This window comes from Gouania willdenowi, chromosome 6 (assembly GCF_900634775.1).
Source record: "Gouania willdenowi chromosome 6, fGouWil2.1, whole genome shotgun sequence".
NCBI lineage: Eukaryota > Metazoa > Chordata > Actinopteri > Blenniiformes > Gobiesocidae > Gouania > Gouania willdenowi.
The window spans coordinates 57,347,983-57,369,419 of record NC_041049.1 but is presented as its reverse complement, the minus strand read 5'-3'; the positions used below and the strand labels follow the sequence as shown (position 1 = coordinate 57,369,419).

Below are 21,437 nucleotides of genomic sequence, written 5' to 3'. Positions count from 1 at the left end.
CCATTTGAATCACAGAAGTCCTGATATGCATAAAGTCATTTTGCCTTGTCAAAAAGTAAGATATGATATCTAAAACCAACACTGTAGATATCTTAAGGGGAGTTAAATACACCGTAAAGTGAAGCTTTGACTATGCAACAAGACATTTTAGAAATCTTTACTTTTCATTCTGCCTATAGTCATAATGATGTTTGAGGTATGACTAATGAAGTATCTAATAGACATGAATGGGCAATGGGGCATAGATGTAATATTTTTTGCTCTTCCCCTTTAGAGGCCTTTAGCTTTAGTCTTTTCTTGTGATCTATACATGTTTTCCTGTACTGGGTTACAGGGGATACTGGAGCCTATCCCAGTGAACATGGGGTGTAAGGCAGTGTAAACCCTCCTGGATTGGATGCCAATCTATCACAGGGTATGACAGAACCAAATTTGGTGGCCACCAATGGGACTTGAACCTATGATTTCTGCACTGAGAAGCAGCAATGCTCATCAATGCACCACAGAATGACCCCCTTTTTAATTGTACTGTTTTCTCTAATGAGTCGAGCCACTGGTTCTATACAGATAGTAAGTAGTAAAGGGGATAGAGAGCATCTCTGTCTGCATCCATTCTGTAAAATGAAGGCTTTTGATTTGTAGCCATTTTACTTCAAGATAAGCCTGTGGGTGTGTGTACAATGTAAGAATTTAGGTTTAAGGTTTAAATTAGAAACGGCCAGGCTCGGTTGATTTCCTTCTATGCATCTAGTGATAAGATCAGTGCTGTCAGTTTATGGAATTGTGAATGTGTCATCGGCTTTACTAGTCTGCGAAAATTGTCAACATGGTACCTTCCATTGACTGGTCAGGATGTATGATATGAATGCTAATCTTGTTTAGTCCCTTGTAACTAGGATGGTTGTGCGTAGGTTGGGTCTCTATGACTGACTTTCTCTAGGATTCTTGTCCTCTTTGTGTATTACTACAATTGTTGTGTTGTACCAGCTGGGAGCAATATTTCCAGGTTTTAATGCATAATGGTAGGCCTTTAGTAATAGGGGGGAAGTTAAATCTTTAGACATTAACATAACCCTCAGGACCTGAGCTTTTATTACTTTTTACTTTTGATTATTTCCCGTATCTCTATTTCTTTTAGAGCAGTGGTTCTCAAACGTTTTTGGCTCAAGCACCCCCTTTCTCTTTTTTCTGAATCCAAGTACTCCCCTTTGTCAATGAAAAGACATCTATTGAGCATAATGATGGAATAAACGAGAGATTACACACATTTTAAAGAATCTCATTTTGTAAATACTGTCGGTGGAAAAACTGTATTTAGTGGCTCCTGAATACATTTATTTCCATAGTTTTTATAATTTTTGGTTATTTTCCCCCTGGTGTTGGACCTAGACTGACCAATTGTATTCTCAGTTCATGTTCCAATCAAGATCATTTCTATTTTTACACTTTCTTTCTCTCAAGTACCCCCTGTAGTGCCATCGCGTACCCCCATTTGAGAAACACTGCTTTAGAACTTACTCCAAGTCGATTGTTCGTGATTTGTTCATCGTTGGAGCACATTTTTGTGTTTTGGTTGAGGGATTTACAGAATTCAGCAAAATAATGAAGATTTCATCTTGTTTTGTAAGAAATGTAGTCTGATTCATTGATTTTACCTGCACGATGTTTGATGATGGTTGTATCCTCAGGCAGAAAAACAGTAATCTCCTTGCCCTGTTACCGTGTTCATAGCATTTTTGTTTAACAACAACAACATTTTTTGATTAAAGGTTGGAAGTGACTGTGCTCCTCTATAAACCTGTGCTTCCTCTTAAAGGTCACAGCATTCTGAGCCCAATGAAAACAACACGAGCACCAATTTGGTACTTCTCTGTATTTTCACTAGGTTGGCATCGACTTCACGGCGTCTAACGGAAACCCTCGTGAACCATCCTCCCTCCATTACATTAACCCGCTGGGCAGCAATGAATACCTGGCTGCCATTTTAGCTGTAGGACAAATCATACAAGACTACGACACGTGAGTATTTACAGCTGCTGCATTGCAGAGAAAAAACTACTGCTACACAGCTGACTTTATGGAATATTATGTAAAAGTACCAAAGCATAAATTCATCCAATATTTAAAGTTGTGTTAAGTGTTGCGAGGCACTGCTTATAGCTAGCTACCTTTTTTAGAGAGAGAAGGGGAATATCATTTAAGAGGGAAACTACATTTTACGACACAATATGCTAGAACAACACTGAAAAGAGTACAACCAAAGCAGGTGTTAAATTATGGAACTGCCTAAAGGATGAAATAAAACAATGCACCAACATAAACCAGCTTTTTAAGCTATATATCATTAGTAAGTATAAGAAAGAAGAGCAACCATTTTACCTAGGACAGCAATAATATATAATATTTATATAATGGTATAAAATGTATCAATACTTAATAAACATGACAACCTTGTTTTATTTTGCTGTGATGGGGTAGGTGTGTATAAGATTTAGACAATTGAGTGTTGTTTGTTCCGTTTTGTCTGAAGACTAACAAAATTAATTCATATTCATTCAAAACTTCTTATTAAGGAACTTGAGGTATTTCAACATACGTGTTTTGGACTGTGGGATTAAACCAAGGATCAGAGTTTAAGTATGTAACAACCTGTTCTTATTTTTTGTGTCTAACACTGGTCAATTCAAGTTACTGTACATTTTAAGTTTGGCTCAGCCAAAGCTGACTTCAGAGGGTTTTCTCAAACAGGCATGACACTTGAAATATTACACTTGTGGACTTTGGAGGAATAACTAAACTGGTTTAAAAGCTTTCAGAATAGCCTCCATAATCCCATCATCAACTCCAGCATCCCAACGTAAAGCTTCAAACTAAACACACAGAAACATCTCTGTAGGTGTTAAACATTATTTATGAAAAATGATGAGATAGACCAGGATTGATTTATATCCATTATCTCAGATGTAAACAGATAAACGTAGATTTATACATGTTTTTATGTTGTGATTGTTAAGAAAGGGGTGTTGCTTTTCTTTTAGAATAAACCATGCAGACTTTTTGCCTTTTTTTTCTGTAGATGCTTCTGAATGTTGTATATTTTTTTGTGTGATTGTGCATGTGTGTGTGTTAGCAAGGTAACGGGATTTTAATATGCATGTATATATATATATATATATATATATATATATATCTTTTACTATTTCCTTCTCAGAGATAAAAGGTTTCCCGCTCTGGGATTTGGAGCCCAACTCCCACCAGACTGGAAGGTAAGGTTGTTTTTAATCATTATTATTGTGTTGTTATTGGGGTGTATCTGTATCTGTATGTGTGTGGTGTTGTTTTTTTTTTTTTACACACCTACTTGTGAAGTACATCTACACGTGTATACATAGAAAGAGAGAGAGTGATAGAGAAGAAGGGTGGGTTCACTTTTGCAAATATGCATTTAAGGCGCGCCTGCGTTATCCTTGCATTCTACTCCCATGCACACATACAGATTAACTGTAAGCATTACACATGAATATTCAGGCGATTACGCAACTGTCAACCCATCTGTGTTGCCATGGCACTGGGCTGATGAAAAGGACAAAGAAGAGAGAGCGGTACACAGAGTGATGGAGAGAGGGTGGGAGAAACCCAGGGTATTGGTGAAGTGTATGTCAAAGTGTGGAAGAGAACAGGAATTACATTTCTGTTTGCTTTTCATGTCTCCTAAGGTGTCGCATGAATTTGCCATCAACTTTAACCCCACAAACCCCTTCTGTTCAGGTGAGTGAATGAAGTGTAAATAAGATGAAATAATTACAATTAAAGGCTCCTTAACTTTTATTTCTTTTCTGAGAAGGATCCCAGTCAGTCAGTCATGGTTATACTGGTAGCTTATGTGAGGAAACTGAACTTGACCACATGATTCTCTAATAAACGGAGGCGTCAAAACCCTTTTCTGACATTCAACACCAGCACCAGAGTTTTATCCTGGTTTGGCCATTACTGCAATGAACTCACAAATTCAGAATTGATTACAGATACTTTCTTTAACATCTTCACCCTCAGAAATGAAAAACATAGAATCTGCACTTTTTTAAATCAATTGAAAAATCGAGCTTCTGTGTAATGCAGAAATGCTCAACTTTGATCACAGCGATTATGTATCAAATGTGATTGATCCGAAGGCCATATTATCAACATTCATGTTTACATTCAGCTTCTAGAATAATGACTGGTGCAAGCAATAATACCGGAAAAAAATGATCCAAATCAAAATATTATAACTACTTTTTTTATTACTATTTTTTCATTTTTTGTGTTTTGTAGCCATTTTTGTTGGTTTTTGGAGTCATTGTGCATTTTTTGTATTGTTGTTTCATATATTTTTGTTTTCCTTTTGTGTATTTTTCATGTCCTTTTGTATGGTTTTGTTGTTGTTTTGTGTATTTCTTCAGTTTTTTTGTGTATTGTTGTGTGTTTTTGAGTCATTTGGTGTATTTTTATTCTCGTTTCATATGTCTGAAGTCAAATTTGTCATTTTGTGTACTTTTGCTATCTTTCTGTATGCTTTTGAAGTTATTTTGTGTAATATATGTGAATTTGAATATTTTTATTGTGTGTTTCTAGGGTCATTACATGTATTTGGCGGGCCACCAGTTGCCCATGTCTGATTAACTTCTTATGATTTCTTCGTTAGCTCTTATAGTTTTGTTTTGTTATTCTGTCTTTGGTTCCAGGTTCTCCTACTGGTGTCTTCACACCCTTTCTTTTCAGTATATCGTGTGTGCTGTGAGATTATTAGGTTGCCTCCTGTTTTCACTCCGCTGTGCTCCATCTGAACAAGTTCTGATGAACTACGGCAGGGCCCACGGAATGTCTTTGCACCGAATAGCACGTACCACCTTCCCGAGAATTCAGTGAAATGACTTGGTTCCACCGAGTAAAACAAATTAAATTGTGAGACGTGAACATGTAATCTATGTTGAATTGCCTTTGAAACAATATATCACACGACTATGTTCCGATAAATTTAGTCTCCCCCCTTTCAAAAAGGAATTCGAGAGGCTCTTGACATCCGCCTGGTGCCCCCGTGGCACATACGGAGTAATGGGCCCCAATCATATATTGGTATGTGTCATTGAAACAACTGTCACAATATTTGACTCACAAATAAATGACAAAACAACTTTAATGGAAAATGCCTAAAATTGCGCGAAGCATAATCCTAATCTACATTGAATTACCTTTGAAACGATATATCACACGACTACGTTCCCATAAATTTGGGGCCCTGGGCCCCCTACCCTATTTCAAAAAAAGGGCTCCGAGCGGCTCATCATATTCATTCATAGAGTATTCATTCCAGACTACATTCCAATCTAACGAGAACTAACGAAGGAATAGTCATTTGAAAAATGGGGTCCCCGGGAGCCCCCGTGACACGTACGGAGTCATGGACCCCATTTATATATTGGTATGTGCCAATGATTTGGTACCACCAACCGTCGTAATATTTGACTCGCAAATAAATGAGAAACCAACTTTCGTTTTTTTCTTTTTGTTTTGGGGCCCCCTTGGACCCCAAATCGAAAGATGGGCTCCGAGCGTCGATGCGTACACATCCATAGATTATACCTACCAAGTTTCAGCCCGATCCATTCACGAATAACAGAGGAGTAGTGATTTTAACTAGTGTACACAACAACAACAACAAGATCAACAACAAGAACAAAGTAAGTGGCGTTTTCAGTCTGGTAGCCTGGCCTAATAAGCACTTGTTGGTGCATTGTCTTCATAACGGATGTCTTTCAATCTGTCCTATTTTCCTCACACTCTGGTCTTTGTTCCCAGTTTTGATTTGCACTTTGTAGATTTTTCAGTTTAAGTACATTACTGTTATTTTTAGTACTTTGACTTTTTGTGAATTTAATTGAAAACATTGACTTTTTAAGTGAACACTATTCTAGCCTGGATCATGCCTTCCTCATCCCTGACAGAGGGTTTCTAGTGAAACACCATTGTTGCAATAACCAACAAAGAAACATCTCCCCTGTTGTGAACGAAGCAAAGTTCTCTAGTGGGACTTTCTCTGACATATGGTATGCACATTCTGCTGCTGAAGCTGCCATTGAAAATACAACGTTTCTTCATTGTTCCATTCCTAAGCCATGAAAGATCGTTTTTTACCTTCTTATATTTTTCCTCTGAAGAAAGGCCACCTCATAATTATTGGAGTCCTGAACATGCACTAACAACACTTTGTATATATTTCTCTGAAATGAAGTAAATGCAAACTTTTGATATTGTCAGAGAGGTTGTTTTTCCTGGACTGCCTATGCTATGGACCAGCTCTGACCAGAACGACTGCCAGTGCTGTGAGCATAAGCTTTGAACAACCAGCCTAGCATTCACTCCCTCTAACTTATATAGACAAGATGGTTAATGACAAGATGGACAGACGAGAAAATGTCTTGGTTCCACTATAGATCAGGGGCATCAAACTCATTTTAGTTCAGGGGCCAAATAAGGAGCAAGTTGATCTTAAGTGAGCCACAGATTTTATGTGGGGAAAATGAGTCATTCCAACATTATTGTGCCCTAGTTTGTACTTTTACAAATACATAAAAAAATACTAAATATGGAAGAAATCGACAATATCCAAGTAATAAGAGACAGATACCAGTCCCAACAGGGTCTTCACTTTAAATTTCCTTGATTTTGTGACTAATTTCTATTCAATTCAGGGAAATATTATGTAATAATTTCAGTAAAATTGAAGGATTTTTCTTTTTCCAACAGTTTAACATAAAAAATAACTGCAATTGTGCGCTATAAGCACCGGGTAAACTGTGAGTCACTTCAAATATTGCAAAGTTTCATTTACACAATGATTCATGTTTTTTTCTATCTGAATTTGATGTTCCAAAGGGCCAGATTTGACATGAGTATGACACATATGCTATAGATAAACTCTTACACTATGATAAAAGACAATACTGATGCTCATAAAGCAAGAACACAAAGACAAACAATGCATCACCTAAATGTACTGTAATGCTTCTAGAATCTCCACCTATGATTAAAACATATTTTCTTGTCCTGTGTCCATGTGCAGGTGTGGAGGGCATTGCTCAGGCCTACTCCGCCTGTCTCCCTCACATCCGTTTTTATGGCCCGACCAACTTTGCGCCGATCATCAGCCATGTGGCGCGTTTTGCTGCCCAGGCCCTTCAACAAGAGAAAGCAGCGGTAGGTGCCAGTAGCTGATGTGTGCAATCGTGTGGAACGATAAATCCTGCTGATGACTCAACTCCATTAGTCTGTCATTCATCGCAAAGGCTGAATCTTGTGATGTGGACGAAGCCTTTTTCCTATATTCAACTCAATCCCATACATTAACACAGATGATAACTGTAATCAGGTTATTCTCGGAAAAAGGGACACACTCACCACCCTTTTTAAGGTTTGTGCTTTATATTCAGTTGTTGAGAGAAGAGATGGTGTAATAAAATAAATGTATCATATATGATACAGTATACTGTATATCAGCAATGTGATTGTTAGTCTGACCCTAATTTTATTTTATTTTTTTTATAGTAGTTAAGAAGGTTGGGGTCAATTATAATTTTAATTGTAGAAATGATCATTAATAATAATGATGTCATAACAATTGTCATTGTCATTTTAAAAAATCTGTTGCTGCGGTAATCATAATTAAATTGTAAATGAGTTTAGATGATTGACTTTGAAATTGTAATTGCCATGAAAATTCTATAAAAATTGTCAATTATAATTTAACGCTGAACTGGGGAACCATGTTACAGCTCTATGGACAGTTCTACACATATGTAGTTAACAATTATTAAAATGTTTCATATCAAGCTTCCCCACATTTTACCATCAAAAAAATTTAAATTGAGGAGTATAGTGACACAAAAAAGGCTCAGACGCCCACAACAAAAACATTAAAACCTATATATTAATTGATTAGGAAGCCTAATAAGGAAACCAACAGATAGGAAAGAAATTAGATGATAGATATTAGTTTTTAGTGTATTTTACAGCTGATTTAGGTCCCGTTATCATAAGAGATGCTAACAGAAAGCTAACACAAGAGGAAGGTTAACTTTTATTAGGTTATTTATTTCAGCCTCAGTAATTGTGATTAATTGTAATTGATCTTTAGTACCATAATTGAGAACGTAATTGTAATTGGAAAAATTGCAGGTCACCGTAATCGTAATTGAACATGGATAATTGAAATCGTAATTGTAAATGAAAAATGTAATTGACCCCAACCCTGCTGGTTAACACACAATTATATATATATATATATATAAATTCCACTTCAAAAGGTGTAGCTGCTTTACACACACACAAACAAATGCCCAACATTTTTATTTTTTTTTAATAAAAAATCACAAATGGATCAGTGACGTGACCCCAAAAGCTCTCACTCAAAATTTGTGTTGGAGCCTTCAGATTTCAGACCAACATCAGTCCTGATGTGCTCCGTACACCCCAGTAGGAGTTGTTTCCTGCTGCAGACACATCGAGTCCAGGTCATCATAGCAACACTGCACACTGCCACAGTGAGAACAAAACCCAATGTGACGCCTCTCTGTGACTAACCAGGAGCCTGGAGTGTTTTCACATCACCTTTTTGTTTGGGCTCGGCTTCTCTGGAACTTCATCAGAAGTTACAAAGTAGAATTTATCACGCATAGAGAACCTAATCCCATTTTAGCTTGTTTGATCCGACTCCATTTTCAGTCAAAAATAATGAATGATAGCTTATTTTTCCTGTCACAGTTTAATCACTGGATTATACAGTATTTCACAGGCAGGAAAACACCTGAAGCTTTATTTCTCACTCAAAAACGACTTTTGTTTTTGGTAAATTTACATTTAATGGAGATTTAAAGGAAAATCCTGTAAATGCTAAACACATCTGATGCACAAATGCCCATCATGTTCTTATCATAATGCTTCAGACTTGATTAATTCAATTCAACTTTATTTATACAGCGAAACTTACAACAAGTCATCTCAAAGCGCTTAACAAAAAAAAAAAAAAAGTTCATAGTAAGAAAGAAAGTGATTATTAATTCTATATTAGAAATTCTATCACGATTATTTTAAGTCTTTTAGCAGAGCCGCACCCACAATCATGACAATTGGTAAAAAGAGGCTTTTTCACAATCAGAAATGTTACTTTTTGTACCTTTTTTAATGAAATCTGTTGTGTTTTGTTGTTGAGTGCACTGTGGTTTTATTTTGCAGCAATGATACCCAACATTTCACATAGTCTGTTTGTGTGATACACACACACACACACAGACGAATTGTTTTTAGGTTCTGACACTCCACTACAGTTTTTGTCTCATCAGTGGGATGAACTGGAGGCTTTGGTCGTGATCAGTTTGACTTAACTCATCACACACATCATAGGGTTACATGAGATTTACATAAGAAAAGGGATTTTATTTTTACACCTGGTTTTTTAATCAGGGAGTTGAAGTATTTTTAGACACGATGTAATGTAAGGACCAGTGCACCTGAACTCAGATGAGAAAACCACAAAAGGCACAACTACACGATCCTGGTCTTATGGACTCAATGCTTGCAGTAGAAGATGGAGAAGTTACTGTATAGGCTTCTTCTTTGGTTAGAAGATTTGTTTTGCTTGGAAACAGGAACATTTAGGGGTTGTTCCACACGATATAGTGTTGGATATTAATCTACCTAACAATCTTGTTTTTCAAAAGCAAAAAAAAAAAAAAAAAATAGAAAGAAATGAGAACACAGCAAGTAATTTCTATATGCAAATTGTGTATGTGGGTGCATTCAATAACCATTTAGATAAAAACTAAACCAATGGGAACACAGGAATTAGTACTGAGATTATACTATAAATCCCTAAAAATGTGCTTCTGTCCTTAATGCAAGAGAGGTAGAACAGAAACGTTGAGTGTGAGCCACAGAAATGATTTAAATGATGTTGTGGTGCCTTTAAAAGTCAGAAACACAACTGTAACTTCTTTCAATTACAGTGCCATCCTCCATAATCTGTCGTCCCCAAACAGAAGTTTTCTCTTTTTTTTGTACTTGCGCTTGTCCTTGGACGAAGCTCAAGTTTCAAATAAAAGACTAAAGACCCAAACTTGAAAAAACACTTCAAACTCAAAGTCCTGAAGCCGATAGTGAGCATTGACCTTGTTTTTCAGAATTTACGACCTTAAAAGGACACTATTGTTTCAAGGATTTGGGAAAAGTAAATATCTGACACGTATTGTTTGGATATTTCTGATGCCTTTCATACTTTAAATCTGATTTTTAACTGAAAGTGCAAACGTTGGCACAATATTGTTGAAATTGTTTGTTTTCCAGCCTAAAACCTGTGGCCCACTTGTGATGGAACTGGTCCGTATTTGGCCCTTGAATTAAAATGGCTTTGACACCCCTGTTTTCCATCATCATGTAAAACATGTTTAATAAAAAAAAAAAAAAAAAAATTATTGTCACTTTAGAAGCTCTGTATTTTTGGGACAAAAAAAACAAAACAATGAAAAATAAAATTTTAACAAATTCCTTTCATTAAAACAACTATAAGCATAATATACATTTGTTGACGATGTTGCCATTTCTAAAACAAAAGTTGCTAATGACTAAACAATTGAGCACATTTTGTGTGCAGGTAGTGTTTAAATGTCCCATTGGAATGTGTTTATTTTATATTTAGACTCCAGAATACTACCAGGGCCTCAGTGCAGGGGTGGAGCAGCCATTTTAAAAGTGAGGGTGTTCTAAGCGTATGGGCAACCTTCGACTTCCAATTTAGTTTATTTAAATTATGTCTTAATTTTAATTATTTCCCCATAAAACCATAAAATGGGGAAACTTTTTACCCCTTTTTACCTTTTTCTTTGGCCATTTTGCAACTTCCTTTGTGCCATTTTCACCCTTTTTCAAAAAATTACACTTTTTTAGTTTTTTCAGTTTCTTTCTTTTGCGAAATCCCTTTTTCCTCATTTTTTACACTTTCGTCCAATTTTTGTCAATTCTTTAACCATTTTTTGCCTCTTTTCATCCAAATAAGCTACCTTTTGCCCAATAAATAACACTTTTTATTTTTTCTTCCCTAAATATTGCCTTTGTTACACATTTTTGCCCTTTTTCACTGTTGTTTGGCACATTTTGCTCATTTCAGCTCGCTATTTCCTCTTTTTGTCAATTTTTTTTATCCACTCTTGACTGGTTTTGTGCCCATTTTAGTCACTTTTCACTCTTTTCTTGCCACAATTCGACCACTTTTGGACCTTTTTTGCCACCTGTTACTCATTTTTGGTCACATTACTTGCACTTTACTCATCGCTGTTAACTCTTTGTTTACCTTCTCGGTACGATGGCTTCGTCAAATGGCTGGCTGTGATTGGCTTTATCACCGTTCAATCAATCTAACTTGACCAATATGTTTTCAACAATAAATCCCTCTGTAAAAAGTGAGGGGGATTCATTTTTATTTTTATGAAAGTGCAGATGTTGCATCCCCCGCATCCCCCACTGGTGAGACGAGATCCGCCTGCCTCAGTGTCTTCCAGTGATGGTCCACCAGAAGTAAATAAATATACTAGTTCTCTTTATAGGATTTGTAAAAAGCAGTGGATTCACAGTAGTTGGTGACATCAGAGACAACTTGTGTTAGTTTCATTTGTTTTTTTTTTTTTACCTTTGAGCGATTGTGGAGTTCCCATGCACCCCCCACTCATATCCTGCAGCTTGACTCCTGCCTGTATCTGAGGCTAGTGCAGCAGCTCCGTGTTATTTTGCTCCCACAGCACTCTTTGTCCATAATTGTACCCTGTCAAAAACATGCACAAAACACACAAAAGAGCGTGCCTCTGTGCTTCATACCTTTTTGTTTCTGTAAGAAAGTAATTGGGGATTGCTTTTATTTCTCATTTTAAAGTAAGTTCAAACATAGGCAAAGGAGTAACAGACAATACAATGTGACAGCTGCTGCACATGTGTGTGGCCCTCATGCTGAGTGTGTGTGTGTGTGGGGGGGGGGCAGTGAGTGGGGAGGTTGTAGGCTGCACAAACAGGCTGCTGCTATGCCTCAGATAATAATGAGAGAACAAGCTACTGTAGCCGCTGTGCACAAACACACACGCACACACACACATCAAAAACAATCTAATGCAGTGTGTGCAAATCCGGTGTGTGAGTGACCCTGTCTATCTGTGTGATAATTATTCTCTAATGAGCATTACTGTTAACACCTTAAAAGAACAGGCTACAGATGTGTGTGTGTGTGTGTGTGTGTGTGTGTGTGTGTGTGTGTGTGTGTGTGTGTGTGTGTGTGTGTGTGTGTGTGTGTGTGTGTGTGTGTGTGTGTGTGTGTGTGCGTGCGTGCGTGTGCGTGTCCGTGTATGCCAGTATTTGTGAGTCTTTTTGGTTTCTTACATAAGGTGTGATTATTTTCCAGGTCCAGTGTCTGTTTCTCACATTTCATCTTTTTGTCGTAGAAACCAACCAGTCCAGCATCTGTAACTCAATACACTTTTTTTTTTTTAATTTTCCAATAGAGTCTAATAGATTAAAAAGTACATACTGTAGATACGTAGGTGGCATGTGTTATGCATTGCAAAGGATAACAAGGTAGAAAAAACAATTTTGTTTGGAGTTGATGAAGTCCTATGTGTGAAAGTTTGCTGGAACAACAGTTTCTTTTCCAAAGATGGGCCACAAAAAAGTGATTGTAGGAAAGGAAAGGAGACAGGATTTTAGGGTTTTTGTTGTCACATAGTATTTTTTCTCTCATTTTCTGTGCTTTTGTTGGTATTTTGTGTGTTTTTAAAATCTTTTTGTGTATTTTTGGAGTCCTATAATGTATTTTTTAGTCGTCTTATGTGTTTTTAATTAGAGTTTTGTATTTTTGTTCTCTTTTTGGGTACTTTTGTTGTCTTTTTGTTTTTTACAGAGATTTTTGGTCATTTTGCTTAGTTGACTGAGTACATTGTGTGGCCCTTAGAATGATTACTGGCAAATATGCATATACCGTATTTTTCGGACTATAAGGCACACTTAAAATCCTTTAATTTTCTCAAAAATCGTCAGTGCGCCTTATAATCAGGTGCTCCTTATATATGAAATTAACTACTGTGCTTCAACATACTGAACTGAAAAAGTGAGTGTATTGTTCTGTATTTTATGTGTTAAACCTGAACAATGTTGAGAATTATTTTTAATGAGTTGAATAAAGTTTGACTTATCTGACTATTTTATTTCGCTTAATGCGTCTTAATAATAATAATGATAATAATAACAAACTGGTGCGCCTTATAATCCGGTGTGCCTTGTAGTCCGAAAAATATGGTATATACTGTATATAAACATATGTCACATTTAAATGCAAGCTTAGGAATGGGGTTTTTTTTTATCTAAAACTGTAAAAATCACCCTCATAGACTGTTCTTTTCACTAGATGTATTTTTCAACAAAAGACAAACAAAAGCTCTCTGGTTTAGATGTATATTTAGATTTTCCAACTTTTAAGAAATAGTTTAATTTTTTCCTTTTTCAAGGATCTTCTCAACCCTTTGCCACATCATGAGCAGCAATCACAAATGTGTTTGTTGTGGGTTTAAGCCTTTTGTTCAAATGTGGCCTCCTCTATTTTATTACATGATAATAATCTTTATAATTTGAACAACACTCTTTTCCTTCATCCTCCATTATTTTGTCTCTGTCACTCTGTCTCTCCCATCACCTCTCTTTACCTCTGCAGCAGTACTTCAACCTCCTCATTATAACAGACGGAGTCATCAGCGACATGGATGAGACGCGCGACGCCATAGTTCAGGCGTCCAAGCTGCCAATGTCTATCATCATCATTGGTGTGGGAAATGCAGATTTTGCTGCCATGGAGTTCCTGGATGGAGATGCCAGTGTTTTAAGGTCCAGCACAGGAGAGGAAGCCGTCCGGGACATCGTCCAGTTCGTCCCTTTCAGGGATTTCCGTAATGTGAGTTATAGACTGTCTTGTTCATCTGGAAACTTTGTACTCGGCTAGATTCTATTCATAGATTATATTATTGTAATTATTTTTAAAACAACAAAAACATCTACACAAAGAAAATTTCATATTCTACTTTTACAGGAATGCACAATGCAGAGCTTGGTTTCAATTTCTATTGATCTGGCTCTGACTTTACCAACAACACATGAATGTACACCAGTAGGCTGTAAATGGTCTCAAACCTCTATAATTTATAGTTCAGTCAGGATCACTTCAGTCAAATTGTTTTATTTAGCATGCAGTTTAGTTTCAGCGGTAAGGCTCTGTTCTGGGACCTCTCTGCCGTTCCAGCAGCTGCATGGAAAGGCCGAAGCGATAGAAGATCCCCCTCGCTCTTCCATGAGCTACACGGAGAGGCATAAGCAGAGAGAGCGGTCAGCAGGACCCCCTAGAACAGAAGCACAGTCGTTAGATACCAATAGCAGACACTGGCCACGTTTACATGGGAGCTGTAATTCCTCTTTAAAGCAGAATAAAAGTTAATTCCTCTTTAAACTGACCATGTAAACACTAAACTCCTAATGCTAATTTAATTCCGAATTAAACTTAAATTCAAGTTAAGTGGCGGGTTTATTCCATTTGAATTAGATAATTCCTCTTTCTTGTAAACACTTAACTTGCTTAAATCTGCTTTAAGTTAATTCGGGTCATTCTGCGCATGCGCGATTTAACGCGATGACAATACATAATCCAAGATGGCCGTCCGGACTAGAACCGAGACTATTTATTTATAAGAGCTTTAAAATACATTGATATAATGAAAAGAGTGGATGGACAGAGGCATAAACATGCAGACTTTCACACGGACACACACAGACTTATTAAACACACACGGACCTCAGTAAACGGAATAGGCTTTACCGGATGGCTGGCACTAGGACCCAGAGGCAGAGTAAATACGGCCCTGTATTGCATGTACAGGCTGTAATATGACCAGTTTATCATTTTACCTGTTGTTAGAGCTACTATCTTTGCCAGGGAGCAAATATTTATTCCTGGGATTGTTTTCCAGAGTTTTACTGAGCTTTTTACCAGTGATTACTTCCTATCTCCCTTCTGCTCCACGTTCTAAACTGAAACCGTGTGTTATTGTGGAGCTGCTGCTTCAAAACTACAATCAAAGTAAAAGTGAAAACAGTTCTCATTTGTGGTGTTCTGTGTTATAGCCGACAATAAAAGGTTTGTTGTGTGTATTTCTCAATAGACGTGACACGTCACGTTCTCCCCCTGTCCAATCAGAGCCTTCCCAACCCCCAGACATAAAGTGGAATTAAATAAAGCCGAACCTTTTTTCCATGTAAACGTCAATTTGAGAATTACTATTTCCATGTAAACACGAAGTAGAACACTTTCATTCCAATTGATTTATTTCGGAATAACTAATTCCGAATTAAAAAAACATCATGTAACCGTGGCCACTGTTTAATTAGACAGAAGAGGAGGAGCTGGGGTGGGGGTGGGTTGCGAGGTGTTTCCGGACGAAGTGTGCGGAAGTATGCGTGTTGCGATGGATTAAATGCAGCACTGAGATTAACTCTAACCAATGGGAAGCATGGGACATGAGCAGCTGGATGATTAACTGAATTAGGGGATGGATGTTGTCAGTTGTTAACAGCTACTGACAGATGAAGGGGGCGGGACTAGCTTGACTTCCATGGCTGTCTGATCTAACGCGATGCTGAATTTTAACATTTCTAAAACTAATCTCACCAAAAAAACAAAGTCAAAATTTAAATGGACGTAAAAAGCCCTGTAAAGCCTGGAGCAAACAAATAAACGTTTTTTATGGTTATTATAATTTTAATTTTATTCTAATTATTTACAATATTGAATATCTAATAGATAAATCACACAGAATTGTATTACCATTGACCAGCAAGCTAATGAAAGGAGGCTCCCACAGGCATTGATCCATGGCCACAATAACAGATTGTCACTGCAGAATTATGTGACGAAGATAAAAAAAAAATAAATAAATAATAATAACATACTGTATATTTACAAAGACTAAGATTGGAAGCACGCTGACTCACTTCAGGTAGGATTACATTTAAGGCTAGGAACAATGAGAACGCCACAATCCAACCTCACTTACCTACCATACCTACAGTAAAAACAGAAAACAAATTAAAGACAAGGGATAGAAGATTTGGTAGATACAATTCATGGAAAGATAAATGAGAATTTATCCCCAAAATAGTGGAACAAAAGGACTAATCGATAGACGGTAGCTGAGCTAGTGCATCACAGGCGTTATAAAGCTGCAGATCAGTGTCGTTTTTGTGTTATCAGAAAATGTTTTTGCACATTTTTCACGTAATCAAGCAACAGTGAAGTGTGTAACACAGATAATTGAAAAACTAATCCTTTTCCTTTATAATGTACTGGTGTTTTGTGTGTGTGTGTGTGTGTGTGTGTGTGTGTGTTCTGTCTGAGCTGACTTCCTCTGTATCTGCAGGAACTTCTGTCTGGCTTTGTTTCAAGATGTGGTGGAGGGGTGGGGGGGTAGTAGGGGGGTGGACTGAATAGAGGAAAAAATATTTATGCTGAATCGAGGAGAAAATGTCAAAATGAAGCCTGAGCTGGCAGGATAACAGTAACAAACAATCACAGTCATGAGGCTGATTGGAACCTCATACTGATTTTAATTTAAGTTTTACACATTGGAGCAAAACTGGATCAGTTTTGAAATACTGAAAGTTTTATCCATATACAGTAGGTGCAATGTTTTCATTAGGGAATGGTTTTTAATATACACAATGTACAGATAATCACTGTTTTTTAAATTTCAAGTTGTGTAGTTAGATTTTTTTGGATGGCAGTTTATGTGAATAAAACCCTAGTGACAGTGTTGAATGTTAGAGGGATTTAAGAAAAAAAAAAAATTCTTTAAATTATTGCAGTGTCCTCCTGAAAAACACCATTTCATTAAAAAAAAAATTCTCTTCAGTGTTTTTCAATTGTGGGTACGCGATGGTACTACAGGGGGTACAGTGCTTTAGAGAGAGCGATAGAGAGGAACATTAACAAATGAAAGCATTATAAATATGGGGTTTTATAGTGTTTATTTTTAGTTAAAAATGATAATCACACTGAATATTATCAGCAACTCACGAAAACACACAAAATAAGAGAACAATATACTGAATTATAACAAGTACAGACAAACAACAATAAAATGACACAAAAACACACAAAATGATGATAGTAATTAATTTGATTAGAACATGAACTGAAAATACGAAGGTCAGTCTTGCTTCCACAACATGCAGGAAATGACCGTAAATGATAAAAACTATAGAAATAAATCTATTCAGGAGGCACAATTTTATATTTCACTTCCTTTTTTTTAATTACATTATGTTTGTTTAATTAAACCTCAGGTGATAAAATCAGAATCATGCATCAGGCTTGGTTGCAGGTTTCTCAGGATTCATTTCTCCCTTTTTTTTCTTCTCTTCAGGCACCCAAAGAGACCCTCGCCAAGTCCGTCCTGGCCGAGCTGCCTCAGCAGGTGACCCAGTACTTTAAACATCGGAATGTACCCCCCATCAAAGCAGCACCAGAGTGAGAGGAGCCACTACAAGCTTCAACAAAACCTCTCTTTTTGTTAATGGAGAACGATCCAGAATGAAAGTGTAAATGGGTTTGGACAAAAGAACAAAGCATTCATCCTGCCAATCTATATTGTTTTGACTGGGAAAAGAAAGCATGGTCAGTATCTTAAATGACTCGGACCAAGGTGATCAATAATCCTAATTTTGTAAAGCTTTCCTGCACAAAGACCCGTAATGAGACTTTGCATGTCTAAGTGTCCAAATGATATGTAAGTAAATGCTGGTCTTTCAAAAGGATGATAAATATTTTGGATGGCAGGATGCGATGATTAATTTTGGCTTTCTGCATGTGTGTGTCTTGTGATTGATATCATGTGATACATGCAGTACAACACCTTTGTGTAATCAGTCCCTCTCCTGTTGTTGTGTGGTAGCAGAGACGCTGAGCGCTGATTGGTTGAGTAACTTCTGCGCCCTTGTCAGGGAAATGTTTGGTCACCTTTCATTAGAGAGGGGAGTTAAACGCCCTGCCTATTCATTGAAAAGGACAAAAACCAGAGGGAAGAGGGTGAGTCGGTAGCCAAAGCACCTACACATGATTAATGTAGGAGTGTGTGAACATAAAGTTGCTAACTGTGAGACTTTTTTTTTTGGTTAGCTTTTGCCAAAATCTCGTCTTTTCTATGACTTTAGTTCATCCTGCATGATGCCAATATCGCACTCACTGTTTACATGACGACAAATGCATGGATCTTTTCCTAAGTGATGCATTTACTAAGTATTGTAGATATTTCATGTGATTCTATTAAAAGGAGAGAAATGTGATTTGACTGATGGAAAAAAAAAACAAGAAAAAAACAAAGATGAGGAAGAAGAGAGCGGTTAAATTACTGATATGCAGATTTTGAATGTATATTTCTTCCATGTTTTAAATGTCAAATTTTATGCAGTCAGTGCCGAATGGTGTAATCTAACTAAAATGAATATTGCCGTGCATCTTTGTACCAAGCGTGTTGCATTTAATTTTTTAAAGGCGTGTCTATGTCTACGCTCAGGTGAATAAACTGCAAGAAAAATCACTTTCTGTGTCTCTGGGGGACAGAAGAGCACCACAGGTGGATATATATATATATTGTAAATGTTTCAAAATCTCAACACAACAAATTTGTTTATTCTAATAATCCACTCACAATATTTTCAGTAGTCCTACTGTAGAGGTTTAATTTGTTGGTTTTGTGTCTTCATTTTATTCAGGCTTGAAATAAATAATAAATCGTCATTAAATACGAGGATTGGGGTCAATTCTAATTGTAATTGCGTAATTGATGATTAATTACAATTATGTCGTAATTATTAATGTAATTGTAATTTTAAACATCTGTTGCTATCGTAATTAAATTGCAATTGAGTTCAGATAATTGACTCTGTAATTGTAATTGCCGTGAAAATTCTATGAAAATTGTTAATTATAATTTAACATAAAACTAGGAAACCATGTTACAGTTCTATGTACAGTTCTACACATATGTAGTTAACAATTATTAAAATATGTTTCAAATCAAGTTTTGGAATTGGAATTGCCGTGAAAATTCTATAAAAAATTGTTAATTGTATTTTAAGATAAAACTGGGGAACCAGGTTATTGTTCCATGTACAGTTCTACACATAACAATATTAGAATATAACAATATTTAGAATACAGTATGTTTCATATCAAGCTTACCCACAGTTTTGCATTTTATACAAAATTTAATTGAGGGGTATACTGACACAAAAAAGGCTCAGACGCCCACACCAAAAATATTAAAAACTATATTTTCATTGATTACAAGGGAACCAATAGATAGGAAAGAAATTACATGATAGATATTTGTTTTTAGTGTATTTTACAGCTGATTAAGACCCGTTATTATAAGAGATGCTAACACAAGAGGAAATTCATGTTTTATGGGCTTAATTATTAAAGGCTCAGTAATTCTGATTATTGAACTTTAATTAAAAAAATTATAATAATTGTAATTGGAAAAAATGCTGGTCACTGTAATCATAACTGAGTAGTAATTGAACAAGGATAATAGAAGTAGAAATAGTAATTGTAACTGTAATTATACATGGATGGATATGAGAAGCAGAACCAGGTCAGACCAAAGCATTAAATAAATGGATTTATTCTTTAAATCTCACTGTGAGGAAAGCAAAAGACTGACTGAAAGATAACAAAAAAAGAGGGGAAAACAAGAAGCTCATTCTACAGCTGGGGAAGATAAAACATCTTTCCATGAAAGCAATGGAGGATTTGATTCCTAAAGTCTCACTGGAAATGGGATGTCACAGATAAAAGAAGCCTAAAACAAGAACCGAGGACAGTCAGGGCTCATGACAAATTAAACCGGGTTAAAGGTGCAGTCCGTAACTCTCAGATCCCTCTCTCGCCCTCCCTCCCCGCTGCTCTCTTACCCTGCCTCCAAACTTTCCAAAGGCCCTCCCTCAGAGGAGCTAACAAGCTAACGTCAGTCCAACAGCAACATCACAGTAATATAACATGCTCTGTTAAAAGCATATTACTGCAGCCCTTCTCTCTCTCTATGTGCACACACCACAGCAGCAGCAACAACACAGTGTCACTTACAGCAGCTCACAAGGAGGCTGCTGCACACACAAAAAAACCAACGCATGCACCACAGAGTTCTAGTGTAACAATTACAAATCAAATATAGCGTAAATCAAGCAGCAGTAATTACCTTTCAAGCAGAAAAGTCACCAATTCCATCTTTTCCTCCTCCACACTATACACTGTAAAAAAGCTCCGGTAAAGGGGCGGGTTCTGTGGGCAACAGCTGTCAGACAGTCCATCAAACACAATCCTGGCTCTGATTGGTTCATTTTGCTCGGTCGTGGTGCATTCTGGCAATCTGCCAAAGACTGCAGGAGCAGCAGGGGGGACTCAATGAGTTTGTTTTTTTTTCACACAAACTACTAGTTTGATGTAAAGCTGTCCTTACATAGTGACTGTTTTAGCAAATATGACAAAAAGTTACTTTTATAAGAGTTGCAGACTGCACCTTTAAGATGTAGGGAAAGTTTTAAGCTACAGAAGAAGAAGACATCACCTGATGGAGTTCAGATAGCAGAGCAGAAACTCCTATAGTCCTGCACTTGTTGATTTGATCCTTCACTGACATTTTAAAATGACACCCATGCTGTCCCTGTGCAGAATGAGTGCTTGGAAACATATAGTCCATGTGAACAGGTTTGTGTGTGAACAAATTTCCATTATGTGCAAAAAAAAAAAAAAAAAAACCCACTCTAACAGGGATTGAACATAAAAAGTGTATTTTTGTAGCTCACGCTGACTGTAACTAAGGCTTGTACCTTTTGCGTTTGAGATTGCCATGGTAGCTACCAAGCACAGATGCAGTTTCCACGACAACCTATTCTCCATCCGCAGACAAACATGTCTGTCTGCAAAGACAAAACAAAGAGACACAGGAGGAGAAGCTGAAATGTGCTGGATCAACAGAACCATATGCAAGTGTGTTTTAGGATCATACGAGGGATTTCTTAATAAGTTAAATGGTGTGACTCAAAATGTGTCACTTTACTTTTATTTGAACCAGGTTGCCAAACAGAACATCCATAAAATATGAGCCATTTTACATCAACATTTGCATAGAATCAACCCCAGTCTAAAGACATCCAAAATTCTCAACTGACGTGAAAAATTTCTTCGCACAAAAGCTGGATTTAGAGAAAATCGTTCACATTTTCCATACACAAAATATAATTATAGGTCGTGAATGTTGGCTTTAACT

At 36.8% G+C, this 21,437-nt stretch overlaps 1 protein-coding gene across 2 annotated transcripts in view; it reads left to right on the top strand.

Moving 5' to 3' along the window:
* The window catches only part of cpne2 (copine II), a 71,340-nt gene extending 52,636 nt beyond the window's left edge, over nt 1-18,704 (top strand). For both annotated transcript variants that reach the window (XM_028449575.1, XM_028449574.1), the window contains 6 exons: nt 1,886-2,019; nt 3,212-3,266; nt 3,717-3,768; nt 7,103-7,236; nt 13,778-14,014; nt 17,532-18,704. In XM_028449575.1, coding sequence (XP_028305376.1) covers nt 1,886-2,019; nt 3,212-3,266; nt 3,717-3,768; nt 7,103-7,236; nt 13,778-14,014; nt 17,532-17,639 — 720 coding nt within the window. In that variant the 3' untranslated portion in view covers nt 17,640-18,704. The remainder of the gene's footprint in view (nt 1-1,885; nt 2,020-3,211; nt 3,267-3,716; nt 3,769-7,102; nt 7,237-13,777; nt 14,015-17,531) is intronic.
* Nucleotides 18,705-21,437: the final 2,733 nt, after the last annotated feature.